General features: G+C 41.8%; 1 protein-coding gene across 2 annotated transcripts in view; it reads left to right on the top strand.

Annotated features, from left to right (window-relative positions):
- The first annotated feature begins 1,426 nt into the window (after positions 1-1,426).
- Positions 1,427-20,714, top strand: part of NPR3 (natriuretic peptide receptor 3) — a 49,389-nt gene continuing 30,101 nt past the window's right edge. For both annotated transcript variants that reach the window (XM_014517709.2, XM_025198486.1), the window contains exons 1-3: positions 1,427-1,486; positions 4,569-4,691; positions 10,919-11,085. In XM_014517709.2, the coding sequence (XP_014373195.2) occupies positions 1,441-1,486; positions 4,569-4,691; positions 10,919-11,085 (336 nt within the window). In that variant the 5' untranslated portion in view covers positions 1,427-1,440. The remainder of the gene's footprint in view (positions 1,487-4,568; positions 4,692-10,918; positions 11,086-20,714) is intronic.

The following is a 20,714-nucleotide window of genomic DNA, read 5'->3' as shown; positions in this document are numbered from 1 at the left end:
CCCTCCGCGCGCCCCGACGGGGCGGGCTGCACCTGGGCGGGGGGCGGGGGGATGCGGGCACCCTGCGTGTAGGGCGGCCGCCGCAGGGGACAGCGCGGTGTTCTGCTGCGCTGTCCTCTGTTGACACGAAACCCCGCGCTTTTATGTCCTCTGTTCTTCTCTGGAAGAGAAACTGAGCCCGGCTGCCCTATGTTCATGCAAACCCTGTGCCTTTATGTCCTCTAATTTCCTCTTTAAGGCATTAAGTGATGACTGGGTCCTGTAAGATTAGGTTTATAGCATTTAATGTTATCGTGTGCACCCACACCTGCGGTGTATGCTGTACTCTTGAAGAGAAAAATAGAGGACATAAAGCCGTCCGGTTTGGTATCAAGGGAGGACAACCGGACTGTCCTCTACGATGGCCACCCTAGTGCTTCCGCACCGTGCCCCGTTTCGGAGGATCCCGAAGAAGATCCTTAGAGCAGTGGTTCTCAAACTTTTTTTTTTTTTTTTTTTTTTTTTTTTTTTCCCACGGACCACTTCAAAATTGCTGAGGGTCTTGGTGGACTACTTAATAAACTCTTTTTTTTTTTTTTTGTTCTACAAAGCAAAGCACACATTTTAATATCAGTAGTCTTGCCTTTCTAATGCTATGGATGTGCCTGTTTTCTTGAACAAAATTCTGGGAAGTCAGGTGTAATGTTTGTCAGAGTTAGCCTTAGGTCACCTTTCTGAGGACCACCTGAATAGAGCTCATGGACCAGGGGTGGTTTGCAGACCACAGTTTGAGACCCTCTGCCTTAGAGGAGTTCCTCATGTTCTGGCAGGGGTGGGACAGCAATGCTCATGCCCCCCCGGAACACCTTCAGACCTGCACAATTTGTTGCTGGAGATGCCAAACAGACTCATTTTCCAGGCTGCTGTCCTTGTTCCCACCACTCTGCTGCTGTGTCCCAGGCAGTGCTTTCAAGTGACTGCTCCCAGGACCTACCGGGGCTCTCTTGTTTTGTCTCCTGTTTGTATTTGCATGGAGAAGCTTTTCTCCCCAGGTACTACACAGCTGCCTTTTAGGCTGCATCAGTTCAGCTAGTAAAGGGGAGGGGGGCACATGCCCACCCTGGAAAAGTTTTGAACCAATTCTGCTGCCTTGCTCCTTGCACGTGGGTGGCCTGCCAGAGACATCACAAAGGGCCAATTTCTGCTCTTCTTGGTCAGTGGGTATTCGGCAAGTGACTCAGTCATTCTAATTACACACCGCCAGTGTCCTGATGGATTCCAGTCTCATATACTGTAGGTGTGGGTGCACACAATAACATTAAATACTATAAGCCCAATCTTATAGGATCCAGTCATCAATGAATTTAAGTGTTGGAGTAAAAAGCACACAGGCTTTTATGATGAGAGAATTAAATGCACTTTTTGTTTCAGGTGCTCAGAACAACTTGTAGGGAAATACACATGGAAACACGTTTCCTATCTCTCTTAGAAGAAGAGATAGAAGCAGGTAGGAGGGAGACCGTAGGGGCATTAGGAAAAGACAGCTGAGAGGGGATATATTTTGCTTGCCTCTGGAAAAGTTAAGACATGACTTCACCTCAGTTGATCCTAATGACAAACCTCACTGACTTCAGTGGAAGCAGGACCAAACACTGGGTGAATTCCTGGCTCTGCTCAAGTCAATTGAAATGTTGCCATTCACTCCAGCGGAGAATTTCATCCTTTATAATGATGGTAGTATTTTGTATTAGAGTAGAAATTGGTTTTCTTGAAAAGAGCTGCTTTGCCAACAAGACTGAAAACACATGCATCTGCCCAAAGGCAGGTTTTGGACTGGACAGCAAATCTGTTGCTTATTCTGCAGGGTTTTTTAGTGACTGTAGATGTTCTAAAGCTGAGCAAAGACCTTTTCCTTTTACCCTGTTGAGTCTTACTAAGGAGGTTCCTTCCCTCCTCCTCCCATTCAGCAGACCCCTTAAGAACTGTGTAAGTAACAAGAACACTTTTGGGAAGCAGTTATCAGCATATGAAGGACAAGTTCTTCCCTGTGCGTAGAAATAGTGCCACCAACTGACAGCAAAACAACAGGGAGGTAAATAACTTGCAAAACATCTTGAAATCATTTCTAGATTGGATGTATCCTACATCACTAAATGCTTGAAATACATATTAGAACAATCCACATGTTTAAATACATTTGACTAACTATACTTCCAAATTAAAAGCTTATTAATTGCAGCACTGGTTCACAGGCATGCCAACTGATGATAATTTTCTGGTACCAGCAATACTAAGCTTCGTTTTCTCTCTCTCTTTTTTTTTTTTTTTCTCCTTTTAAAGAAGGTATTAAAAAAATTTGAAGGAGGCACTAAACGGATATTGGTCACAATAAAATTTACCCTAAGCCTCACTGGATACATGCATTTAAAATTATTTTTAAATACCCAGAAACATACCACCTTATTAAGTAAAAATAATGTTGTTGGTTTTTTTTTTCCAGTCCAGATAAAAATCATGTTCCATTTAACTCGCACAGTTAGCTAGACATCATGCCATATGTCTGCATTAGGTCTTTGTAGTGGTAGTGTAGTTACACTGGTACCAATTTCTTTCAGATATGCAGGGCCATAAACAAGTTAATTACAATACAGTACCAACTGATGGATCTTTCTTGCTCCATTCAGGAAAGCACTTATGTCGATGCTTAAAATTGAGAACCTGCTTAGTGACTTTCCTAAATGAATTACATGCAACAAACTGCAGCCAGGGAGAACAGACAAGCAAGGGAAAAGATCCATTTTTAATTAATATAAGTTTTATAACACTGCTTGGCTTTCTTGATGCTTAAAAGCATAACACTTCATTTACAATAAGAAAAGAAAAGATTTAACTGTAGCAAAAGAAAACAGCTGAACTTCTAATCTCTTGTGTTTTATACACTGCGCGCGCGCGCGCGCACACACACTTTGAAAGGGGAACTACAGCAGTATAATGACTTCGAAAAATTGTACTTTAAGAAAGAAGACAGCCTGGAAACTATGAATCTGAGCATTCAAAATGAACCTACCAAACCTTCAAGTAACACAATGATGAAGAAAAATGAATGCTTCATACAAAAGCTGGTCTTTTTAGTTATGATTTCCAAGACCAATTCAGCTTGCCAAAGCTTTCAGTGATTAGTTCAACAAAGCTCTCTGCTGAGTTTTGTTAAATTGGCCTAGTGAGTGCAAACTGGCCCTGGTTAATAATGCTGGCCAAAACACCAGTATTGCAAACATTTATGCACACGTCTAATTTCAGTACAGAAATGGCCCTAATAACTTCATTGATCTTACTCACATTTGTGGAGTGAAACACTATATACAGTCCTTCCAGGTTCAGAGCCTCAGCCCATGTATTAAAAATATTAATGCTGAACTGATTTTGCTACATATGCTTTACACCAATTAAACTGTATGTACTAGTAAGTTACACTTGCAGCCAAATAAATGTAATTTACACGTTTAAAAGCTTACAGAAGAGATTTGCATGCAGTCTAATTGTCTTTGGAATGTATGGGTGTATTTCTTATACACACTAAATATAACTAGCATTTCTGATGTTTTCCTGCTGTGCTCAAGCCACATCCAAATAGCTGTTAGTTCCCTGGCATTCCTTTTGCTGCTCTCAAACTATGACTTATCAACGCATTTTAAAGCAGAATTTTTTTTCCCACTCTTAGTCATTCCTTTTAATCAAGATCATTAACTGGTGCTGTGGGAATAACTTTGTTTCCACTTTCGGGACAATAATTTAATAGTACATGTGAATGAGGAGGGAAGCTAGAAAATATTTTAAAAAGGCCTCTCACATGTATTACAATTGTAAAAAGTGAGATACTGACTTTGACATATAGTAACTACGCACTGCAGCACTTCTCCAGCAAGTGATGCAAAACAGAATGCCAAGTGCATCTCTGCATTTAAATTTTGAAGTAATACAATTTTGCTTGGAGAGTAGCTCTCAGATCTTAACAGGGCTGGCCTCTGGAAATGTGATCTGCTAGTGTGGGCCTGGGTGACTGGACAGAGCATCTTTGAATCATACTATAGTAGTTCACATTTTAACAGATAAGAGTTTGTATTTGACTTTTGGGTCACTACAAAATGAGACCTTGAAATTTGTAATAAGTTGTTTCTCCATGTCATAGAACTGTACAAAAGGAAATTTAAAATGATACCATTTTGTTTCTTAATCTTGAGATTATCTTGAGGTAGTTCTATATAAACTTTAAAGCAATAATGCTGTTTTATTATTGCAATACAAGTTATGAAATTACACAAATAAATAAATGAAACCTCATCACACAAAGTAAAAAATAAGATAACATTTGGTCTTAATACTTGTGTTTTTCGAAGTGAAGTAGGTGCCTACCTCCCATAGTCTTCTTTGAAAATCCCAGCTTTATTTGTTCACTCCGTTGTCATGTTTCTAAAAATGTTGGGAGGACAGTTCAGGTCACTGTCTCTGGCAATGCACACGCTTAACAGTCTGTTCCCACAGGTTTCAAGAACAACTTCTTATCTCTGTTTTCCACTTTCCTCCACCAGTTGTAATAATGTGTGCCAGTGGTGATACAATAAGGAACATCATGTTAGCAGCTCATCGTCAAGGAATGACCAATGGAGACTACATTTTCTTCAATATTGAACTCTTCAACAGTTCATCCTATGGTAATGTTTTTTTCTTTTTAATCCCATTTGGCAACACTTTCTGTAAACATGATAACATTTTTAGATTTGTGAGTCTTAAAATACACCACCACTAATCTTAAAATATACCACTATCTCTGCCTGGCCTTGGAGTCGACCTCCACTTGGATTATGATATTAACAAGAAGGAAAACAGAAGTCATAGCTTGTACTACTTCTGGACTTAAATGACGCTGTATGAATAAATAGAAGTTTTAGCACATAAACTCCCTTTAGAACATAAGACAATAAGAACTGCCACTTACTGGGTCAAACCATCTTACCCAGTATCCTCTATTACACAATGGCAGAGACTGGAGGCTGAAAGGGAAAGTGAACAGGGTATGACCAGAGTTTTTTCCACTGTTCCTCTCTCACTTGCAACCTCCAGCATTTAAGGTTTAGGAAGTTCTCACTCAGACTGTACCCCAAACTCCCATGCTTAATTGCTACTGATGCCCCTTTCCTCCAAGAATTTGCCCTTTTTTTTTTTTTTAATCTGGCTACACTGTCAACTTCCACAACATGTTGTCACATGAGTTCCACACTTTAAGACCTTCCTTTTGTTATTTTTAAACTTACTACCTTCTAGCTTCATTTTATGACCCCTAGTTCTTGTATTGTGAAAGACAGTAAATAATAAATCCCTATTTCCTTGCTCTTCACCTTTTAGTATTTTGTAAACCCTTCCTATGTTGTCCACCCTCAAGCACGTCTTTCTAAATGGAAAAGGCCAAAGCTCTCTAGTCTCCCCTCATATGGAAGCTACTCTATACCACTAATCATCCTTGTGGTTCTTCTCTGGACCTTCTCTAGTTCTTCTATATCCTTGTTGAGGTGTGGGGACCAGAACTAGTCACAGGAGTGAAAGCACCATGGATTTATAAATGGCATAATGACGCTTTCTGTTTTCTTCTGGTGAAATTGCACTAAACAAAAGCCATGATTATATCGGCCAGTTCTCCCTGCCTGCTGTTCCATTATGTATATTCCATACACAGTATAATGATTCAGATTTAAGTTTTGTGATTGAAAATCTTGGGTCTCTGTTGTGGGCTAGAGTCAGACAATGAATGGGCAGTGGGCAGCAATGGCATAGGGTGACCAGGACAGAAGGTCATTGTTAAGGGCAGTAAGGGTTTGCCTCTCTCCAACAATGCAAGTCTGAAGTTTCAGAATCTGTCACTAACTGGAGTCTACAGATGTAACATTCTTTGGTATTAGACTGAAAACAGTTTCTGCAAAAATACACACCAGCATTTGGTTTTAGTATGCAAACCGAATGAGACATGGGCAGCTCCAATCCACTGGAGCAGGATCATTTAAATTAAATAAAAAGTAATACTCAAGCAACCAGTGTTTGCTACCAGAGTTTTAAATAATATCAGACAATTGAACTAGGGGAATCCACTGGCCAGGAACCCAGAGATTATTCAAGTGTTAAATACGTTTTTAACAGCAATAAGCTCTTCTGCAGGTGTAGAAAGAATATTCTCTTGATTTCAATTTACTTAAGTTTAGCTCAGTGTTTATTTAGAGTTGAGTCCCTATGTGGGAGTTAAAATAGGAGGAAAGTTTGCTTTTCTTTTCCAGCCTGTGTATAAAAACAGGGTGTAAATGAGATCTATACATTGTAAGGTCTTGAAGAATGTGGTGATACACAACAATCGTTATTTTTCTTTTTTTAAATCACTGGTATTTCCTTTGTCTAAAAAACCCAATGAATTTTCAAAGCAAACTATTTTTGATAAACTGCCTTTATTGAATAGTCAGCACATATAAAGTAGCCCTATTGAACTAAAAAGCCATTTTTAAATGTTGACTTATGCATTTTAAACCAGTTCCCAATATCTATCCAAAAGCAGTTTGATATAAACCACAAGTAAAAATTAATCCTTATCTGGCAAATAAAGTCATCCATCACTATCTAATTTTAAAATGCAAGGATTAAGAATCTGAACAGTTGTATATTAATTTATATAATTGCTGAAATCCACATATGCAGATTTAGCTAATCAAGGGGATATAAATAAGTAGGACTAAAATATCACAACAAATGAGAATCTGCTTTCTTTTAGGGAAATTACTAAAAAGTACAGATGTAAAACAAGATTAAAAAGTGAGAATTTCAATAAAAATATCTTTAATTTCTCATTTGGATCTTGATTCAAAATGGGTGATTTTAAATCAAACTTTGAGCACTGTAAACTGAAGGAGTGAGGGCTTGCCTGGATCACTAGCCACAAAAGCCAAAGTCCTAGGATGAAATCCCAGCCCTACTGAAGTCAGTGGGAATTTTGCAGACCAGTATTTGAATCCCTAGCTGTGGCTGGAAACCACTGATTTAATAACTACTTCAGTTTTTGATGGCGCATAATTACTACAGACAAACATTGCTGTATTTAGTCTTAGCACATGGCTGAAGGAAGCAGTCAAGCTCACTCTATTGCAGTGCAGTCACATACACAAGATGTACACACACATGTTGTAATTAATTCAAATTTCTGTGCCCAAGGACATCTATTGAAAGGTGTCCTTAGTTGGTAAAGCACATTTTCCCAAAGGTGACTCAACACCCTGATGACAGAATTAAGGGACCACTGTCTACTTGAATTTTTATGCCACTAATTTAAGAAATTACCTTCTGATGCAGCATTATAGAAATAGCATTCCCTGCCAATAAAAAAATCCTTTAAAAGAATCATTAAAAGAGTTTTCTGCTTCTCTAATGTTAGAAGGGTCTTTCAGCGAGGGGAAAAAATGACTAACTATGGAAGGGGAACAGAGAAACTAACTGTTCACAAATTCCTGTCAAATGCATAAACAGACAGAAAATACAGAGAATCCCCCCGGCATTAGCCCCTTTCAATTCCAGTAACCTGAGGGTATTACTGGAACTGTAAGAGGTACAGACTTGTAAGACAGAACATGATTTACAAATAGATATCGCCCTTTTAAACAAAAATAATTATCATTTTTGTTGTCCTTTATTGTTCTTAAAACTTCTAATCTGTACAAAAGAAAAAGCAGGTATTTAAAATGCTGAGACAGTAATAGCAGCTTTCTTCTTTCTTTTCTTAGAAAGTATTTTAGGTGCTGCTCTGAGATGTCAGCCCCCAGCAAAGGTCTTTGAAAGAACATGAAATGTGTGAATTACTTTAGGAATTTAATTAAGTAAATATAGCTGCTAGCTCCACAGTTACAACAGCTTTTCAATTGCATAGGATTAGGTCAGAATACAGCACAAAAGTCTGTTCATGGTTATGATCAGGCTGTACCAATACCATGGTTCCTTGGGACGTAATTCTTCACCTTTTGGTCCTCTTCATGCGTAAATGCAAAAAGCCATGGCAACCATCCTGTGTATTAGAAGGCTGATGGAAGTTCTCCAAGATTGTAGTCTTTCAGATCCAAAGATCTGGCTCTGGGAGGGGTTTCCTGACCTCAGCTCCTCAAATATATGGTCAGTGTTCTGTCACATTCAGGGACAGGTTTACACTTGTTATTGGCTGGGGCCGAGGGGGCACTGAACGGAGGAGGGAGGACTTGTTCCTGTTTCTGAACAGGATGAGGCCCTTGGTTATTTTTATCCTGAATTTGTCACTTGAACTGGCAGTAGTATCACCTGGAGCACATACATTTCTTTGGACAGCAGAAATACAAATGCTTTGTGTATGTGGGAATAGAAAACTGTGCTGCTTGGAGCATATTGTGGGTGTGTCAGCTGCCTTCATGCACTTTTCAGAGAGATGCTATGGAGAGCTTGCTGTAAAAGGAGGCTAAATTAGTTACTGTTAGGGTGACCAGGGTCTAACGGTTACAACCTACAGTTGTGAAGAGGATCACTAAGCCAAGAGTCATGGTAGCTTAGAACCACACAAAAATGTGTTGTTGGCCTTTGTGGGCGAAGACGACAGCATCCAGCACGGGCGGGGGGAGAAGGAGAGAGAATAGAAATGGGAAAGAAACAGGGAGGGAGAAAAGAAGAAAAAAGGAGAAAGAGAGAGGAAAGAGAAAGGAGGAGGGTGGCAGCTACATTGCGTGGGTACATAGGTGATTTATAAGCTCAATCCTTGCCTTGAACAGTCTGCTGCAGCAGGGGCAGGAAAGCAATGAGGACTGGGTACAAGAGGTTTTCATTTTCCTGGCCACACGTTTCTTTACTGCTTCTGCCGTGCGTTGCTGTTCGAAGACCAGTGCTCCATTCTGGATGGATGACCTCCAGGATGGATGGTCATGACCGATTTGCACTCATGACTCCAGGTCAATGCCGAAACTCTTTAGGGACAACTTTAGGGTGTCCTCGTACCACTTCTTTGGTGCGCTGTGAGAGCGTACTCCGTTTTGACAGTTTGCCGTAGAAGATATTCTTCACAAGAATTTATGACAAAAAGAGAAGCCAAAAAGGGGGAAACAGCTGGTTAATAAAGAATTAGAGAAGGTCATGTATAAATGCTGCCAAGATGCCAAGATCATAATCTGTAAGGACTGTAGATATGAAGCAGTGTCACAGTGCTGTGCTTTAGGAAACAAAGACCTTTCTGGGATAGGGGAAATAGTGGAAGTAAGCTGATGTTTAACTTGGCTCTCACCGGGGGGCTGGATTGTGCCTGTAACACAGCCCTTTGAGGTGGCAAATAGCTGTAGGGTCCCAGAAGCAGCACAGGGAAAGAATCTGTCTTCTAGGAAGTACCGTTCTGCTCACTGCACCTCCAGTGTTCAGGGCAGGAGAGGGAGGAGAGTCATTTGCTGCTGACATGAATCCACTTGCCTTACCCCAGTAATGTCTGAGCAGCATCACAGCACATTAGGGAGTAGGGCAAGTAGAACTCCAGGTCCCACCCGCTCTTGATCCAAATGCTTTTGGAGAAAGTAGAGGATCCATGAGACTTCACATAGGACCTGAAAACCTTACTTCCCTTATACCATAATGTTGTCCTGATGTCCGAGTCAAAGCTGGTGGAAGTTGTGGTGCCTGGCTGCTGCCAACATTGGTGTCTTCTCTTGTCTTCCATCGCTTCTCTTCCTGGAACTGAACCACTTTCTCTCTTCCCTTACTAAGTGAGGTGATCACATCCTCCCTCATCTCAGGGCCCTCTGTGTCTCTGGATTCAAAACCTCAACGCCTAGTTGTGTTCTACTTCTAGGCTTTGTACTTTTAGCCACCAGTGGCTTTTTAATTCCAAAAATAAAAATGACCGTCTCACATTTAATTATTTTTAAGTGCTTACACACATGTTGTTTATGACACTGTTATTCTCTCAAAGCCTCTTTTTTATCACTAGTATAGAATAAAGTTAGAATCTGATCCAAGTCAATGGGAGTCTTTCTGTTGACCTCGGTCCTGGCCCTCAGTGCCCAGCCAATTCACAGGAAGTTCTCAAGACATGACAGGTCCAGGCAGGAAAAAACATTTAATAATTAAACACAAGTCACCTGCTTCTAAATTAAAAAAGCTCCAATTACAATTATTTGTTTGAGTTAAATTGGCCAACTGGAGGCATTAGGCATAGGTGTGTACACTGCAGGAGAAGGCATGCTTGTTGTTAGGGGTTTGTTTTAAATTTAAAAAAAAAAAGCAGGGCCCACCTTGTAACCACTGTGCATATTGCAGTACCAGTTGATTTTAGTCGGAGAGCTGTGATGTATAAGGTCTGGCCCTCTGTGATATCCTTTCAGGTAACTTTCAGTTTTCTACTTCCAGTTAGACCTTTTTGACTTTCCTTCAGGTCACACTGAGAGTCACTTTTGGACTGATTGGGGACAGAATCCAGGAGATTTGTCTCCCTTCCACTTGTTCTAACTGTTGTCTCTGTATTTAAGACGCACTACATTTCTGCATCTGAGCATGTTGCTTGCTTCTAGCTAAATCTAAGTCCAGATGTTAACAGTGCAAGCAAAGAATGATGATAAAGACTCTTTTTTCTTACCACACTATATTGGGATTTTGACAGTACATCATATCTACAGTTATTTCAATGTTGTTATATTAGTGGTTCCTCCCCATCTTGCTCCCTTAGCATCAAGCAGCATGTTTTACTCTCTTTTGAACTTGCCTCAGCACACATTGGAGTGGCAGCAGTGTCTTGTACATCACTAATGACTCCAAGCAATATATAGAAACATATGGTGATATTTCATCAGAAAAGGAAAACAGTCCCTTTCTGGTAACTGACTTGGAATTATAAATATGTTTATTTCTCCCTTAGGAAATGGCTCGTGGAAGAGAGGAGACAAACACGACCTTGAAGCGAAGCAAGCATACTCATCCCTCCAAACAGTCACTCTACTGAGGACAGTGAAACCTGAGTTTGAGAAGTTTTCCACAGAGGTGAAAAGTTCTGTTCAGAAACAAGGGCTGCATGAGGATGATTATGTAAGTACTTGATTATGAGCCTGGAGCTCTTAGCATTCTCAAGAACACCTCCTGATTAAACTAAGAGTGACAAAGTGTCCTGCTCTGTTAGGCACATACCACCTGGATTTAGCCATGGACCTCACCGTTGCCTTTGTGAACAATTTTTCTGATAACGGTTTCTTCCACAGCTAAAGACAATTTCTCCCCTTGCTTTTTCACAGTCATACACAACAGACTGCCCTGTCCTTGGCACTTTATTCTTCAAGGAGCACATGAGGGGGCTCTGTACCTCTCCCTCTCATTTTGACCTTTCATCTTGATCCTTTCTAAAGTTTTATTTTCTTTCTTACTTGACTCCAGCATTCCAGAGTGACTTCTCTCGCTTCATTTCTTTAACTGAATCAGGGTCCCAGCAAGTTATACTTTCTCTGTTGTATCTAGTGATTTAACCATTCACTCAATTGCCCTGCATGCCATAATGAAAATGTTGCTTGTGTAGTTTTTTAAATTGTCTAAATACATACATACTAAAGATGCCCCACAAAGCTTGATAAATATTTTAAACCTGGACATACCACTGTCTTCCAAAGAGGGAGAAAGGACACAGAGTGTCTACACAAGATGTTTGACTACACAGACTGATCTACTGTGCAGTAAAGCATCACCATCTACACGTGCACACTTACTGTGCAGTAAATGACTCTTCTGTGCAGTTAGTTACTACCCATAAATACAGGTAGTAAAGCATATGTAGATGGTGGCCAGAACAAATTTGTCCTGGTCAGCCCCTGCATTAGGGGGCCACAGGGGATGGGTAACTCCCCCAGTACTTGCAGTACTGAGCTCCAAGCTCCCCCTAGAGGCTGGGAGCTGAGCAACGCTGGGGCGGGGTAGCACTTTACCCCCTTCCCCACCGTCCCGGAGCTGAGAGCCAAGCAGCACTAGGAGTCTGGAGCAGCTTGCTTCCCCACCTAGGCTGGGGCTGGCTGTGAACTGTCTGTTCTACAGCAGGTCCCAGATAGCTCTGGGCTGCACAAGGAGTTCCCCTAGCTGGCTGGGAGCTGTCCTGTTCTGGGGCAGGTCCCAGTCAGCTCTGGGCTGCACGAGTTCCCTGCCCAGCCCAGGACTCTCATGCAGCTCAGAGCTGGTTGGGACCTGCCCCAAAATGGGACAGTTCCTGGCCAGTCCCAGGCTGTGCAGAGAAGCCCCGCTGAGCACAGAGCTTGTCCCCATGTGCATGGGGCAGGAGAGCTCTGGAGCTGCAGCTGTTTCCCAGCCCCATGTACATCAGGACCCCTTCCAATGTGTATGGGGCCAGGTAACTAGGAATAATGGGTGCAAACTAGTGAAGAGTAGATTTAGGTTAGACATTAGGAAGACATTTTTTACATTAAGGGTGGCCAGAATCTGGAATGGGCTTCCAAGAGAGGTGGTGCTATCACCTAACTTGGAGGTCTTCAAGAGGAGGCTTGACAGTCACCTGGCTGGGGTCATCTGACCTCAGTTTTCTTTCCTGCCAGGGGCAGGGGGTCGGACACGATGATCCATTGTGGTCCCTTCCAACTCTACAATCTATGAATCTATAAGAGACAGCTGCAGCTGGCAGAGCACTCCTGGCCCTGTGTGCATGGGAACCAGCCCCATGCTTCCTGCCAGCCCCCAGGCTAGGCAGAGCAGGGTAGAATCAGCCCTGCACTGGGCTGCTCCTATAGGGAGCAAATCTGCTTCCAAGAGGGAGCGTATGTAGACGTGCTCCTGGGTAGGCTTACTACACAGTATTTTTACTGCACAGTAAGCCTACTTCGAATTAATAGCAAATGTAGACATGCCCTAGGTTTCTTGTAATTAGGACTAAGACTAGGATGATGCTTCTCCATATTAGTTTAGAACATTACCATCACTGAAAGTCTGGAGTTACTTTTTTGAATGAGCTTGCATCGCCTTTGAGAACAAAACAGGAACTTCTACGATATAACATACACATTAGGTTTCCTGCATACTGGTACAGGTACTTCTAGAATACACAATCTTCTCCATCACAGGGAGTAAGCTTTTCACATCAACTTTAAAATATTCCTACATGGCTTGAAAAGAGAGTGTGACACATACAGTCCTGCAGGAAAAATGGTCAGCAGAGTAAGCTTGTGAATCCACTGCCATGACAGCATTGTGCAGAAAATCTCACTAATGCTGCTGCTGGAACTTTTACAACATTTACACAGGAGATAAATGAATTAGTATAAAAAAAAAAGCTTCTTACTTGATAAATTCAGGCAGTATGTTATGCTATTTTTATGATGATTCAAACATTGGATTTAATTGGCTTCTTTAAAAGTGAGGAAAGCAGGAAGAGTAAATGTAAATAGCTTGAAAACTATAATTGTGGGAAGAAGAACAAGATCTCAAAGCAAAGCCGTACTACCTTGCCATCCGGATTAATAAATCTGAGGTCCTTCCCTTTAAGCACTGTACGATACTACTTGTCTTCAGAAAATCTGCACGTACTTTTTAAGGCATACATTTTATTTATATGTGGCATTAACTGGAATACGGTAATACTTTCAAGAAACTAATAAGCACGCTTATTAGTTTTGTGAACCCTAAAACACCATTTTATTGGTGTTTTGCGTTCGTTTCAGGTTAATGGATTAACTATAGACAGAATTTGACAAGCAAGAGTGCCATTAACAGGAGAACCCCCTGCCTTGGTTTAGAACTGGTACAAGGCACTAGACAGTAATCCCTTGTGCTTCATATTCTTCCCTGCTTCCAGGCCTCTTTGCAGTCATTAAAATATATAACAGGTCTGTTGTAAATATAGGAGTACTCTCACTAGAAGTCTACCATCTACTTGTCATTATAGATACTACGAACTGTCATTTGAAATGGGGGAAAAAAAAATCTTGGGATCTGGTCACCCAGAAAGGCTTCCCATCATGGTGTATGACCACACAGAAAGAACAACTGAATGAAAATAGTGCTCTAATGATGAGGCTGTGATTTGAGGAAGCTCATTCAGATTTGCATATGTTGCACAAAATAACTCCTGTAAGACACAGGGAGAATAGTATCTTCTAGAGAGCTTGGAGGTATATAAAGGAAAGAGCAACACACCTTCACTCCCTACAGCAGAGCCCCATAGCCTCACTAGTCAAGAGCAGTCAGCTTTATATCCAGGGAGCCAAACCAACAAAATGACTATGTGGCAGTTGGCTAATGATGACAGATGGACTTACAGGTTCCTGGCCAGTTCACAGGCTGAAGTGTGGGGGTGAGGGAATACAGTTGGGAACAGGCAGAAGAGGTACTTAAGATCCTGCTGGATGTGGAACTCTTTGGAGGACCATGCATATATTAGTTCACGGTTGAGCTAAATGTTTGGATACAGTGGCACTGCTAGCAAAATATAAACTCTGGCAGGAAGTAGAATTAGTATGTTGCATGTGGGAGTTCCTATCTCAGAAGCTAGGATATGGAGCAGTTCTTTTGTTGGCATGTGTTTTTGCTTCCTGTATTGGAGTATGTATATCTGTACTGCCAAATATAGCTGTCATTTATCAGACTATAGAGGCTTGTCCAGTCAGGGACGAGTATCAGTAGTATCCATTGGTTCCTGTCCATGATAGTCAGTGCTCCAACTCTGAGTAAAAGGCCATTTGCCTACAGTAGTGAGTCTCTACCAGGGTGCTATAGCAACCTGGGGTTCCTTGAGATCCTTTCACGGGTGTCATGGGGTGCTGCATAATGTTAGTGCTGTTAGGTGTACAATCATGATTCATGGGATAAAACTAGAGATTTCAAACAGGACTCCATAGTGTTAAAAATATTTTAACCTGCTGTGGTCTGAGTTCTTTGCAACAGAACAACAGAAGAATTGCTCAACTGCTTTATTGTAGTAAAAAAAAAAAAAAAAAGAGTAAAAACTAAGAGCTGACATTTTCTGAGGAGTGCTTTGAGTCCCTTGAGGAGTGCCCTGAGGCTAACAAGGGTGCCTTGAAAAGATTGAGAACACTGATGTAGAGCTACAGGCGAAATGCACTGGCTTTGGCTCCAAATAAAGATATGTAATTATTGAAATGGTACCCCTGCTCATGATACTGCACAGTTGTAATCGAAACTTTTCCATAGAAATCTCTCATATTCTCCTAATTAAGAGGGAAAAATAAATTTTCAAAGGGGTGTTACGAGGTTAAAACATCAAACTGCTTACCTCTACACAAGGTATTTACTACAAAGCTGACTAATTAGCTCTTCAGTAAAAAATATCTCGGTGTCTACATGCGCATCCCTATTAGGGCACAGAAAACTAATAAACTCCAAAGCAGGGTAGTACTTGTAACTATATGTGTAGATGCTGATGGGGCTGGCAGGGGCACAAGGGTGCTTCAGTGTGGCATCTGCTTGCTGGCCAACCCAATACTGATGCACCCTCATGCCTCAGCCAGCCCCTCCACAGCACACTGAGCCTGGCTGGGGCTGGGGCTGCTCCAACTTGGCCCGGTGTGCTGTGGTACAGGTGCACATATAAATGGTGTATCCAGGAGCTTCCAAGGAGCAATAAAACTGGAGCAATAAGCTATATGCAATAAGCTTATTGCTGTGAAGTTTATTTCTGTGTACTAATGGCACATGTAGATGCACCCATTTATAACAAATCATTATCCACTTTACTAATCCCTGAAAGTACTAAAAATGAACTGCTATAAATGGTCTCACTTACTTTTCATCATTTTTTATTTTTATACTTTGCATTGCATCAGTTTGGACAAAGGAAATAAGGTGCTTTGTTTTTTCTCTGCTGATTCTCATGCACCAGCTTAGCACTGTAATGTTTGAGCTGTAAACATTGCAGGGAAGTGTTACAATCCAAAAATGTTTTTAAAAAAAGTAAATACATGAGGAAAAATAACAGCTTGTAGAACTTTTCACACGTACACATTACACATGCCCATGCTTCCCCCCACATACCCTGAAATATGTGCCTTGGTTGTCTTGTCACTCAGACCTTTTAACTAGGGTTGTGAAAGGTTAAATAATTAATCATTTAACCAATAAGTGCAGTGATAACTGGTTAGCTTGCTGGTTATCCTTTAGCTTGGGGTAGGCATATTCTGGCAGGGAAGTGGGGAAGGGAAGTTGCGTGGTGCCCCAGCTAAAATCAGAAGGCAGCAGAGCAGTCAGGAGGGAGGAGCACATAGGAGGGGAGGGGAGGAGGGGAAAGGGGGACTAATACCCATATCCCAAGGGGAAAACAACCTAGTAACTCATCAATTAAGCAACTAACTACTGGTTCATAAGTGCTCCCTCCCTGCCAGTGCAGGGCTTCAAGTGGGCTGTGTTATATGGCTGGGCTTGCCTCCTCAGCTAGGTACAGACATTCAAAAAGCCTGAATTGATTCAACCTTTGCAGGTTAGTCTAACCTGACTAGGCTGAATCAGTTTCCAACCATACAGATAATCCCTCTGGACTGAAGACATTCAGGCACATGCCTGCAGTAGCTCAGGCTGAAAGCCAGGGGGCACTAGAGCAGCCCTCCCTTCCCATGCACAGCTGAGCTGAAGGGGGTGTAAACCGTGAGCCTTCCTGCAGTCCCAGGCTTTCCCTGGCTCGCTACTCATGGGCTGGAGGGTTGCTAGCCCCCAGCTAGCACTGAGGCAAAGTGGGGGTGTGCAGCACATGCATCTGTTGATGATACAGAGCTTTTCAATCTCCCTCCCTGCTTCTGTATACTGTCTGCAGCAAACTCACAGGCAAGCAAGCCGGGGGTGGGGGGGCTGATAACGGTGTCACCCTTATCTCCATGTTTATTGCCCCATTAAGAAAACAGAGGGACAGTACCAGCTACCTGTTGATTCAGCACAGACCCACCATGTGGTCTACTAGCTAATAAACAGACACCTCTCCACAAGGCAGAGGGGAAGGGGGAGGGAAGGAAACAAACAATTCTTAAACAGGTTTTCCAAGGAAGGACGTTAAGCAACCTGTTAAATAGCTCCAAAAGGTCTGTCTGCCTCTGTCCTCTCCCACGACAAAGACTGTAGCCAGCATGTGGTCTGTTAGCCAATGCTGAGGTGTCTGTGAGGGAAGGGGGAATACCTGCTTAGCACAGAGTGGAGAAGAAAGGTGGGGAGCAGAAGCCAGGCAGATGCCTTCAGAGACTGCTGATCTCCAGCAAGGCAGCAAAGGGGAGGGGCTAGCCTTGCTGTGGAGCAGAGCCCTGCACAGCCAGAGAGCATGCCAGGATGCTGGAGGGCTCTGATCGACCTTAAACCAGCAAGGGGTTTGGGACAGACATTGCATAAACCGGTTTGAGCCAAATCAGTTAAGTCTGATACTACATTCAACCAGGTTTATCTCAAACTGGTTTCAGCCACTTTCAAACTGGTTTGTGTGCACTGAACATCTGTTCTGTTACAGGTTTAAACCAGTTTCTGATCACTTAAGCCAGTTTGTGTAATGTCTGTCCCTAGCCCTCCCTCCCTCTTCCCTGTCAAAGGGCTTGGAAGCAGCTTCCAGCAGCTGCTATGTTATCAGGTAATTGTTTAATTAGAGGAGGTTAAATGAATATTTTTTCAAAAATATATTTACATCTTTATTTTTAACCTTCATGGAAAAGGAAGTGACAATGCCAGGTCCATGGTATGCTGACTCTTACCCACTCCAAGAGAAGTCTTTCAGTAAGCTGGGAGGTGTTGGGGATGGCTCTTCCCCACTAGATATTCCTCCACCAGACAAAATCAACTGTGGAGTTTGCGGAAAATAACCATAGCAGGAATCTTTCTGACAATATATGTCAAAGGGGATCCATAGGCATTGGGTTGAAACACTCAGTCTCTTCTTCATATAGTTGAATATATCCCTCATATCCAGGGAAATTAAATTGAACCACAGATTTTGTTTCGCTATGCCAGGTTTTGCAGTGTAGGGGAGAATAGGTCCTAAATGTATGGCCTAAATTGCCTGACAGTGACACTGACAAGAACAAATTACCTAACATTGCCATCTTTTCCTGGATGCTTGCCATTGCTAATTGTACAGGCATTAATGCACTACATGGAAAGGGCATTTTAAAAATGAAGAACATCAGAGAACAGTACAAACAGGAGATGCCCAGTAACAGCTTTCAAACTTTTGGACCACCGAACACATGCTGGTGGCCTGCGGAAAGCTAGCACAGCACATGATGCTGGTTTTTCTCCCTTTTCCAAACCTTCTGTTTCATAGAAAGTAGCTAAAACCACATAAAATATTTTAAACCGCAGTTTTTGCCTTCTGGCCATCAGGAACACGCAGCGAGCAGCAGGGCCAATGGGCCCCTCCACCACTCAGTGGCAGGGAGGGGAGTGCATGGGGTGAACTCTAAAATTAAAGAAGCCTCCGTGCCACAAGCTGGGCCTGCGATTTAAACCAGGCCCCACAGACAGTCATTCATGACGATGGGGCTGGAAACAATGGAATTCTCCAACATATGGCTAAACATGCCATGTAAAGGCTGTTTCACGGCCAGCCTAGCCTGCTAATGAATGTTATTAATATGTTATTGATTTCCTAGCTCGCACTGCTCATCTGTAGCAGTTATCATGTTAATATGAGGCCAGAGTCTTAAAAAACAATAGGCCAAAGTGTCAGAAGCCTTCAGCTCCTATTCTTAAACCTTACAAAAGGCTAGACTTTTTTCCAAGGGGCTCAGCAGCCAACATGCTCTTCTTTGGAAAATCTGTTCATATATTTTAGTGCCTAAGTGGGAGCTGACCTCTTCTGATCATCTAGCCTTACCTGATGATGCTGAGTTCTTCAGAAACAGTCTGTGGAACTCCCTTAATGACACATTACAAGAAGCATGTCCTGCTTCCTACCATCCTGGTATCCACTACAAAACTCCTAAGAGGGGACTTCAGTAAGTATAGGATTTAGTCCTTTATGTATCTGTAACTGACACTGATGTCAATACTGCCAAATCCGTATAAGGATTATGGAAGACCCTTCATAGTTGAATCTTCCTAACAATCCAGCAGGTACAGATGGTCAGAACTAGGGAATAGTAAATCCAGTCTAATTTTCTTTTCTATGCACTTAACCTCTAATCTGTTTAAGTTATTCATATATTAAGATGATATTAACAAGCTCTGTGTAGACTGATTTGAGATCCTTGGACTGAAGGCAGCATGTAAGAAAAATATACCAATACCGAGGGCCAAATTCTGGTGTTGAATACACACACATACCTGCATACACCCCTCCCATAGAAGACAATGAGAGCTCTGTGCATTTATCAGAGAGCAAAATTTGAAATGGACTCTATACTGCTGTAAGAATAATTTAGGACAGTTACCTTAGCTAAATTTTTTAACAGAATAAATAGCATTTCGGTTAATGTATATGCACAGCTCATTTTATTAAATAATGCTGAACACTTAGTGCATTGGCTTTAGGCTTCAGTTTGAAACTTCTTAATGCTACCTCTGTTCCTGGCTTGGGGTAGGATTCAATAAATCCTTTTTTATGTCCTACCCAGTATTCTGCACTGAGATGATTTTATAACCTTGGATATTTGCTCTTTTGAGGTTAGCAGGCCACCCATGGCTTGTTTTTTCTTCTTCTTTAAAAGCTGAAAATTTAACTAATTAAACAAACATTTCAGCTGTGTTAACTACATGACAGCATTGTTTGCTGGGTGGATATGTGGATTTTGTCTTCTCTACAGCCCTCTTCTCAGTGCCTAAAATGAACGCTAGGAAAAGAGAACCAAAGGTCAATTTGCCTCTGTCGTTCTCTCACCCAAAAAATGTGAGCAGAGTAAGAACTACATAAATTATTTAGATCAGCCAGATGCTACTACCTTTTAGAAGGCACAAATCTGTTATTTTTAACATTTTAAGTCTCCTAAATGAGAAATGACCCAGCAGGGAGGCCTCTGAAGCAGTTCTTAGTGCTTCACCAGTTATCTACAAAAGCTATGTGGGAGGTAGCATCAATCATAAGTTTATCAGCTCATCCATAACATCCGTGCCAGAGTCGTTCCCTAAGTGTATTCCTTATGTCATTCTTTAATTGGGATTGTAGGCTAATGAAGATAAGGGCGGAGGGAAGCAAGCAATTCAGCAGTCACTTAGAAGGTAAAAATATATGCAGTGTGTGTATGTTCCACTTGTCTTTCTCAGACTGAGCCAGGCAGGATTAATGACAGGCAAGCTTTTGTGTCTTCGGACCAGAATAAGAGAGGGTTTAAAGGGGGGGAACTCTCTGCCAGAGAATAATTTGTTCAAATGAATAGGTCTATTCAACAGCCAGAGTGCATTGCTAATTGTGTTTGAAAGAATAAAAGCCAACCCACAAGTTGCTTTCAGCAGCAAGAAAAAAAAGAGTTCACATGCCAGCTTATTAATATGATTAATTCTGTCAGTAAAACATACTGCTATTAGTCAGGATATGGAAGCCTGATTTTTCCACCCATTGAAGTCACTGCACGTTTTCCCACTGACTTGAATAGGAGGGAAATTGGATTCCTAATTACAGTAGGTACTCCATTTTTTTTTTTTGTCGAAGGTAGTGCTTTCACCACTTCCCTACTTGCATCAAAGAGTATCTCTCGCATTTTGGGGGTCTTAAACAAAAACCTAGAGAAACGGTGCTTGCAACTGACACG

The sequence above is a fragment of the Alligator sinensis genome, unplaced genomic scaffold (genome assembly GCF_000455745.1).
Source record: "Alligator sinensis unplaced genomic scaffold, ASM45574v1 scaffold347_1, whole genome shotgun sequence".
Taxonomy (NCBI): Eukaryota; Metazoa; Chordata; order Crocodylia; family Alligatoridae; genus Alligator; species Alligator sinensis.
The sequence above is the reverse complement of the archived record's forward strand: the minus strand, read 5'-3'. Positions and strand labels throughout refer to the sequence as shown.